At 64.1% G+C, this 9,321-nt stretch overlaps 1 protein-coding gene across 1 annotated transcript; it reads right to left on the bottom strand.

The window, feature by feature from the left end:
• Positions 1-21: 21 nt before the first annotated feature.
• AP1B1 (adaptor related protein complex 1 subunit beta 1) lies at positions 22-6,951 on the bottom strand (the record flags this gene model as incomplete). Its single annotated transcript, XM_068654235.1, has 12 exons — positions 6,847-6,951; positions 5,846-5,898; positions 5,654-5,759; positions 4,532-4,667; positions 3,779-4,024; positions 3,084-3,274; positions 2,722-2,943; positions 1,961-2,081; positions 1,676-1,771; positions 1,221-1,336; positions 418-583; positions 22-123 (listed from the first exon to the last, which is right to left on the bottom strand). Coding segments are annotated over exons 2-12 (1,539 nt in total), but the record flags the coding sequence as incomplete, so codon positions are not given.
• Between the last annotated feature and the right edge of the window lie 2,370 nt (positions 6,952-9,321).

Raw genomic sequence — 9,321 nt, 5'->3', positions numbered from 1 at the left:
GCCGTGCGGGGAGCCGGTACCCACCTGCGTGGCCAAGCTCAGGACTTGCTGCACCAGCTCCTGGGTCTCGGTGGGCTTCTTTAGGAACAGCTTGACGATGGCCGTCAGCAGCTGCAGCTGGACCTGCGGGCACCAGGACAGAGGGACAGGCAGAGCAGGAAGGCGTGAACTCCTTGAGCTCACATAATTTCCGTGATTTCCTTTGCAAAATCACCCGCCCCAGCTGAAGGGGCAGGCACGAGCAGCCCCCCCAGAGCAGCTCCAAAGGACAGACCCTGCGCTGGCACCAAGTGACGAGGGGAAGGTGCCCGGGGGGCGCTTCACAGAGGGTGCCCCACACCCAGCGCCGCACGAGGAGCTGCGAGGACACCTCCGGGACCCCGAGACACTCGCTTTGTCCCCAAAACCCCACCACACCTGGGTGCTCTCGTCGTGGAAGCCCTCCAGGAAGCTCTCCAGCAGCTCGTCGGCGTTGTCGATGCGCTCGGCGTACTCGCCCACGATCCAGATCATGGCAGCCCGCGCCTCGGGCTCGTCCAGGGAGTCGAGGTTCTCACACAGGGTAGCGATGACGCTCTCGTACCTGCCGGGGCAGGGACAGCTCACCCCAAAGCCCCAGCTCCCCTCCCTCACATCGCCCTGTCACCCGCAGCAGGGCTGTTCCTGCTGCTCCCACAAAGTTCCCCTTTTCCGACAGGAAGGCTCCGAGCAAGCAAAGGGGAACAAAAGCGACGCATCACCATCCGAAAATGGTTATTTGGCTCCTGGGAAGCTCACACTGCCTGTTTCTGTCCTGTAAGCACGCCTGTTGGCACCCGAGCTGCTTGCAGAACTGCTTTGCTTTTGGGATGCGTGGCCACTTTCAATTATCTGTGCCAGGAGAGCGCGTTTGGCTAACGGGAAGGAAGATGGGGGGATATATGGAAAACCCCGCTCTCCAGAATTAATTTTTTAGAGAAGCCAAGCCACGGACTGCATACACCATCACTTTTGTATCCAGAGATGAACCCCAGACGTAACACAGGGATGTGTGCTAAGCAAAACACACTTTGGGACACTGCTCGTGCCAGCCCCTTTGGAGAATTCACTTCTTGGCCCCGTTTGTCTGGTCCCCACCCTCTCCAAACCGCTGGCTCCTGGCACAGACCACTGGCTCGCTGGTTATCCCCGCGCTGGGAGCAGCAGGTTAGGGGCTGGGGGGAGCCCCTCGCCCCACGCACTTGTTGGGGTACTTGCGGAAGATGTCCTTGATGACGACGATGGCCTCCTGCACCACGTAGTTGACCTTGGTCTGGATGAGGTCCAGCAGGGTGCTGACGCAGCGCTCCGCCGATTGCTGTTGGGGGGGGGTTCGGTCAGCGATGCCCCCACACCCTCACCACACCCCTGCGTGCCCCAAACCCAGCGTGGAGCAGAAGGGACACACACACAGCTGCTGCCTCCCCTTTTTTGCGCCCCAAATCCTAAACCAGAGGGGCTGTGACGCGCTCCTTGAGCCCCACGGAACCGCTCTGAGCCACCCCCACGCCCCACCGAGGCTCCTCGGGGATCCTTTTTGGGCTGCAGAGCCTCCAGCTCGCCCAGCACGAGCAGGATGCCTGCCCGGCAGCAGGACACACGGTGACACAAAGGACAGCGTGCCGAGGTGCCCCTGTCCCCCCCCCACCAGCCTCACCTCCACCTTGATGGCGCAGCGGCCGATGGCTCGCACCGCCTTCCTGACGAAATCCACGTCCACCTCCGTGGCGTATTCCTTCAGCTCCGCCAGCACCTGCCGGGGGGGCGAGGATGTGAGCCCCCAATAAAGCCCCCGAGCCACGGATCCCCCCCGATGCAACGCCCCAAATCCCAGCTGGATGGATCGGGAATTTAACGGGGCAGCCACAGCCCCGCTGGCGCCGGAGCAGGGGGAAGTGTTAATGGGGTGGCCGAGGCCCCTCGTGCCCGCCCGCAGCCCGACCTGCGCGATGTTGGCCTGGGAAGCCAGGCGGATCATGATGTCCAGCTTCTCCAGCTTGACGTAGATGGGGTCGTTGTACTTGACGAAGAACACCTTCATCTCGTGCTTCAGGATTTCGGGCCTGGGGGGGGGGCAAGGAAAAGCGGTGATTGAGGGATCTGGCCAAGGTGAGCGGAGCTTGGAGCTGCCCCAAGGCTCCGGGCCAGAAGGATGAGGCTGCCCGGCCGTAAGCACGAGGTTTTGGGGCTGCTCAGTGCCCAGGACTTCAAGACACCACAATTTTCCCCTCGCCCTCAGCTCCTCTTTGCGGACGCACGCCCGACCTTGCCGCAAATAAAGAGCAGCTGCAATGCAACAGGGGACGCTGGCGAGGTCGGGAGGGACCCCCTGGGGGAGCAGGGACACCAGGGCCAAACTGGCAGGGGGAAGCCAGGTCCCCGAGGAGCCGAGCTGCTGTCCGCACACCCCCTGGCAGGGGCGCTAATTGCTTTCCACCCCCCCCCCAGAAGCTGCTGCTAATTTTAATAGGTCCCAGCGGCGATGGGGCATCTGCCTGCAGCTCTCCAGCTGGCCCCGAGCACCATCACGGGGCCTCGGCCACCTCCTGCCCTCCGGCAACGTCAGCTGGCCAAGGGACACGGGGACTTGGAGGACTCGGGACTCCTTCCAGGTCGGAAGGAGTCACAAAAACTCCTCAGCAGATTGAAACGAGAGAACCAGCGCCTCGGGGGGGCTGGAGGACGAGGAAGGAGGGCACGCACCTCTTCTGCACGATGAGGTTGATGTTGCGGAGCGCCACGTACTGCAGCTCGGGCTCGGCGGACAGCAGGGTGACCAGCGGCGGGGCCAGCTTCTTCAGCAGCGTGCCGTAGTAGTCCAGGTCCTTGGAGAGCATCTCCATGAACTTCATCAGCACCTTCACCGCCGAGAGCACCACCGCCGAGTTGGCGTGGGACAGCCGGGGCGTCACCCGCTCGCAGATGCTGGAAAAGGAGAAAAAAAAAGAAAAAAAAAGAGGGAAAGAGGCAGTGAGAGCCCAGCACCCCACTTAAAACCCCAAGGAACGTCGGCAGCTTGCAGCACGGCAGGCGGCCACCGCTGAAGATCCCCCAGCCTCCCTCACCTCTGGGCCTCCCGGTCGTCCTTGGGCATGTAGTTGGCCAGGCAGTCCAGGATGAAGATCTGGCCCCACTCGGTGCACTCGTTGAGGGCGGTGAGCAGCTTGTTGATGGACTGGGGGTTGAGGTCCAGCAGGTTGCTGCTCGGGTGCGACTCCGCGATCTCCGACAGCGCCGCCACCGCGTTGGCCACCACCTGGGGAGGGGATGGGGACACCCGATGGGAACAGAGCCGTGCGGAACGCCCCCGGGGGGAGGCTGCTGCAGGAGGAGGATGAGCTGCGTCCTCGGCGTAGGCCCCCCGCTACCGACATCTGGGCGCCAGGCTCCCCCCGCCTGGGGGGTCGGGCTGCTCGGCGAGCTGTGTGGGCAAACCCCAAAGCTTTGATTCCTCCCGTCCCCCTCCCAGCAGCTGCAGAGGGTCTGAGCTGACAGCAGCACGAAACCCCCAGGCAGCAGCTCCCCTGCTGCTACCCACCCCGATCCCCTAGGGAGCAGGAGCTAATAGCACGGGGATTAATTAATTAAACAGCCCCACGGCCAGGACACGGTTCCACAACCCAGAACGCAGCCCCAGGGTCGGCTGCCAAAGCACCAGGGGCTGCCGAGCACCAAAAAGGGGCCGAGAACCGAAGGGCAGCACGGGAGCGAGGGCGTGGAGACGGAGGGAAGCGGGAGGGCGAAGGCAAACCCTAATCACCATGGGGTTGGAGTCCGAGATGAGGTCCTTGAGGGTGTCCAGGAAGCCCTGGTCCTCCACCAGCTGGGCGTTGATGTCGTGGAGCTTGGCCACGCAGACGGCCGCCGTCTTGCGCACGTAGGGGTCCTCGTCCTTCAGGCACTTGCGCAGGGGCTCGCAGAGGTACTCGGTGATCTTGTCCACGCGGATGCAGCCCATGGTGCGCACGGCCAGCGCCCGGATCAGCGGGTTCGGGTCCTCACAGTCCTGGGGGGACACATGGGGACGGTCAGACTCCCAGCTCCTGCGGCCACAACCCTCGATTCTCCTTCGGGTTCCCAAAATCTTGGGGTTTTAGTGCTCAGGCTGGGAGAGGAGGTTGAAGTGAGAGTGCCTCCTGCAGGAGGGGGCTCATCTCCTTCCAAAAACCGGAGCACAACGGAGCTTTAACACCAAAACCGCTCCAAAGCTGCCCCAGGAAGCATCCCACCGAGGTCCCAAACCCCGCAGAACAGCCCCCAGCCCCGGCGCACACCCCAACGGGCAAATTGCTTTTTTCCCTTTCAAACCAAACCAACCCAAAAACCCACCAAACCCCAAACCCCCCACCAAACCCCCCCACCGCAGCAACCTCCCTCCCCATCTCCCAACCCCACCGCAACCTCTCCAAAACCACTTCCCCCCCCGTGCTCTGCGGGACCACATCCCCCTCTCTCCCGGCGCGAGGCGAACCCCGATGACAACCGGGGCGCCCCGTAGGGAACCCCCCCTCACCTTGACGAAGGTGTTGACGGCCATAATGGCCATGTCGGGCTGGCTCTTGGCGTAGTTCATCAGGTAGAGGTAGACCAGCTTCTTCAGCTCCAGGTTGTCCGTCTGCATGCAGTTGACCACGTCCGGGAACAGCGCGCTGCAACGCAGGAGCTGCTTCGCCACCGAGCGCAGCGACCCCCCGGTGGGGAAAAGGGGGACACGGGGGGGTCAATGGGGGTGTCCCCACACCGGGGATGGTGTGGCCCTGTTGTTCTGGGAGAGTGCTGCCGCCAGGTGAGGGTGGTTGAGGGGGTGGGTGAGTGGGGGGGTGGGGGGGGGGGGGTGAGGGATGTGGGGGGACATGGGGGGACATGGGGGGATGGGGTGGGACGTGGAGGGACACAGAGGGATGGGATGGGACACAATGGGATGTGGTGGGACACAATGGGACACACTGGGACACGAGGGGACACAATGGGATATGGTGGGACACGAGGGGACACACTGGGACACAAGAGGACACAATGGGACATGGTGGGACATGAGGGGACACAGAGGGACACGAGGGGATGTGGTGGGGCACAAGGGGACACGGTGGGGCACAGAAGGACAGAATGGGACATGAAGGGACGAGGTGGGACAAAAAAGGGACATAGTGGACATGGGACTTGAAGGGACATGGTGGGACACAGAGGGACATGAAGGGAGGTGGTGGGACATGAAGGGACATGGTGGGACACGGAGGGACGTGGGGTGACACAGAGGGACGTGCTGGGGCACAGAGGTACATGGGGTGGCACAAAGGGACATGGGGTGACATGGACGGATATGGGGTGATATGAAGGGACATGGGGTGACACAGAGGGACATGGGGTGGCACGAAGGGATATGGGGTGACACGAAGGGACGTGGGGTGACACAGAGGGCCATGGGGTGACACGGAGGGACACGGGGTGACACGACGGTGGCTGGCACTGGGGACCTCTAAGTCCGAGCCCAACCCCAGCAGCACCCCGCAGGAGCACCCCCAAAGCCCAGGCAGCTTTATAGGGCCGGGGGAGCGCCGGGAGCCGCCTGCTGCCCCCTCAGAGAGCCCCAAAAGGAGGGAATCCCACCCCAAAAGCCGGCAGTGGCGCCGCGCACCTGACGTCCTTGCCGACGGTCATGGAGGCGATCACCTTCTTCACGGCCTCCTTCTTCTTCTCCTTCTTGTCGCTGTTGAGCTCGGCCTTCAGCTCGAAGATCTCCCCTGGGGCCGGGGGGGACGGGCGGGCGTGGGGACGGGCCCTGGGAGCCCCCCGAAACCCCTCAGGGCCAGCCCGGGCCCCCCCTCACCTTTCTTGGTGGTGGTGAAGTACTTGGAGTCCGTCATGGTGCCGCTGTACCTGCTGCGGGGGGGATTTCACTGATTTGTGGGGTTTTTATCCCAAAAGCGCCCAGGGCCTGATCTGGATCTGGATCCTGATCCCTGTCCCGGTCCCAGTCCCAGCACCCAGGGGGGCTGCAGCTCGCCCCCAACCCCGATCAGCCCCAGTTGGTCCCAGTCCTGATCCAAGTACCAGTCCTAATCCTAATCCCAGTCCCAATCCCGGTCCTGATCCTGCTCTCACCACCCCGGGGGGCTGCAGCTCAGTCCCAGCCCTCATCAGCCCCAGTTGGACCCGGTTGGTCCTGGTCCCAGTCCCAGTCCCATTCCCAGTCCCAATCCCAATCCTGGTCCCAGTCCTAATCCCAAACCCAAACCCAATCCCAATCCCAGTCCATATCCAGATCCTGGTCCTAATCCCAGCACCCCAGGAAGCCACAGCTGGCCCCCGGCCCCAATCAGCCCCAGTCAGTCCCAGTCCCAGTCCCGATCCCGGTCCCAGTCCCGATCCTAATCCCAAACCCAATCCTAATCCCTATCCAAATCCTGGTCCCAATCCCAGCACCCCAGGGTACCACAGCCCCTGGCCCCGATCAGCCACGGTCGGTCCCAGTCCCAGTCTCGGTCCCTGTCCCAATCCCAATCCCAATCCCGGTCCCAATCCCAGTCCCAATCCCAATCCCAGTCCCGATCCCAATCCCGATCCAGATCCCGGTCCAGATCCGGATCCCGGTCCCGATCCCTGCACCCCGTGTGGCTGCAGCTGGCTCCCGGCCCGGATCGGCCCCGATCGGCCCCAGTCGGTCCCGACCCCGACCCCAATCCCAATCCCGGTCCCAGTCCTAATCCCGACCCCAATCTCAATCCGGATCCGGATCCGGATCTCGGTCCCGGTCCCACCCCGTGTGCCCGCAGCCCGCCCCCTGCCCCTCTCGGTCCCGGCCCGGCCCGGTCCCGGCCCCCCCCGCACCTGCCCCGTCCCCGTCCCCGGCCCCGTCCCCGGCCCGGTCCCGGTCCCGGCCCCGCCGCCCCCGGCCCCAGCGGAAGTGAGCGCGGGGCGGGAGCGGTTCCGGGGCGGGGGGCGGGGCCTGGGGACGGGGCGGGGGGGGGACACGGGGGGGGACAGGGTTGGGGACAGTGGGGACAGGACAGGGGGAGGGGGAGGGGACAGGGATGGGTGTGGGGAGCTGGGGGGGGGGGACAGGGGACATGGGGAAGGGCACGGGGACAGGAGGTGTGACAGGGAGGGGGGGGGGGAGGGCTGTGTGTGTGTTGTCCCCCCCCCCCCGGAGCCACCGTGTCCCCAAAAGGATCGGGGCCACCCCGCTGAGCCCCTGTGCTGAGATGGGGGTGGGGAGTGAGGGTTGTGGGGGGGTTGTGGGGGGGTTATGGGGTGGGTGAGGGGGTTGTGGGGGGGTTATGGGGGGTTATGGGGGCTGGGGGGGTTATGGGGGGTTATGGAGGGTTTATCAAGGTTATGGGGGGGTTATGGGGGTTATAGAGTGTGGGAATGTTATGGGAGGTTAATGGGGGGGTTATAGGGTGTGGGGGGGTTATGGGGTGTTATGGGGGTGTGGGGTTATGGGGTGTGGAGGTGTTATATAGGGGTTATGGGGGGTGGGGATGGGTTAAGGGGGGGTTATGGGGGTTATAGAGTGTGGGAATGTTATGGGAGGTTATGGGGGGGTTATGGGGTGTTATGGGGGTGTGGGGGGTTATGGGGTGTGGGGGATTTATATAGGGGTCATGGGGGGTGCAGATGGGTTAAGGGGGGGTTATAGGGGCTGGGAGGGGTTATGGAGGGGTTATGAGGGTTATGGGCGGGGTATGGGGGGTTATGGGGGGTGTCCAGGGGTTATGGGGGTTATAGAGTGTGGGAATGTTATAGGGGGTTATGGGGGTGTGGGGGGCTATGGGGTGCGGGGGATTTATATAGGGGTTATGGGGGGTGGGGATGGGTTATGGGGGGTTATGGGGGATGTGGGGGGGTTATGGGGGAGTTATGGGGGGTTTATGGGGTGCGGGGATGTTACGGGGTTTTATGGGGTGGGGTGGGACTGCAGCATCCTGCCGCCGCCCAGCACTGCAGCGGCTCTGCCTGCCAACGCGCTGCTCGCTCAAACACCTCGCCTCCGTCCTGACACAGGGAAAAAAAATGAGAAAAAAAAAAAAAAAAGGAAAAAAAATAAAAAAATAAACCAAAAGTGATGAGTAGGGAGAGCTCTGCAGGGCGCGCCTCAAGGTCAGCGCGTGCCATGCGCGTGGGGAACCCCATCCCAGCATGCCCCAGGGCTGGGGGGCTGCAGCCCCTCTGTCCCCCCCCCCCAGGGACCACTGCCAGGGCCGGGCGCTGCGGGGGTGCTTTTTGGCTGGGCTGGGCCCGGCTGCTGATTGGCCGAGCTGCCGCTGTGCTGATTGGCCAGTGGTGTAGGTGACATGGCCACCGGGGGGGGCCGCAGGCGCTGGTTGGCTTGGGGGGGGGCGTGGTTGGGTGCAGGGCTGCTGGGGGGCGCCGTGCCCACGGCCCCTCGTGGGCCAAGGGGTCCCTGTGTGGTGGGTGGGCAAGGGGTCAATGGGGTGGGTAGGTGGTCAACTGGTTGGGTTGGTGGTCAACTGGTTGGGTGGTCACCTGGTTGGGTAGGTGGTCAACTGGTTGGGTGGTCACCTGGTTGGGTAGGTGGTCACCCCATTGGGTAGGTGGTCAACCAGTTGGTTGGGTGGTCAACTGGTTGGGTGGTCATCTGGTTGGGTAGGTGGTCACCCCGTTGGTTGGGTGGTCACCCCATTGGGTAGGTGGTCACCTGGTTAGGTAGGTGGTCAACTGGTTGGCCATGTGGTCAACTGGTTGATAGGGTGGTCACCTGGTTGAGTAGGTGGTCAACCAGTTGGGTTTACCTCTTCGCCCGGTGAGCCATGAGAGCCAATTTCGGGTGCTCCACGCGCACTGCTTGGCCGCGTAGCTCACGGCTCCTCGTAGACCACATGCTCCACGTGTACTGGGTGGCCAGGTAGCCAACTGGTTGACACCACGAGGTGTCCCCATGGCTCCTCGCACTCTAAGAGGTCCACGCCTGCTGGCTGGGGGGGGTCCTGGCCCGGTGGTCCATGGATGCCGATGGCTCCAGTGCTCCATGCGCTCCGATGGCCCAGGAGGGCTGCACGTGCAGCTCGGCTGGTGGCCCCGTGGGCTGACGGGCTGGTTGCCCCCCACCCTGGCGTCCCATCCCGGTCCCCCCCCCGGTCCCCCTGCCCTCATGGGGACATTCCCACCTCCCCTCCACCCCACAGTGACACCGGGGACCCGTTCCCAGGACCCAGGGGTCCCACTGCAGCACAGATCCCCAACACGTGGGGGGGGGGAGCGGCGAGTGGAGCCCCCCGGGGGTCTTCGCCCCCCACCCACACCACGGGGGTGCCTCCATGCGCCCCCCGGGGGCTCCCCTTG

This window comes from Anas acuta, chromosome 17 (genome assembly GCF_963932015.1).
Source record: "Anas acuta chromosome 17, bAnaAcu1.1, whole genome shotgun sequence".
Taxonomy (NCBI): domain Eukaryota; kingdom Metazoa; phylum Chordata; class Aves; order Anseriformes; family Anatidae; genus Anas; species Anas acuta.
The sequence above is the reverse complement of the archived record's forward strand: the minus strand, read 5'-3'. Positions and strand labels throughout refer to the sequence as shown.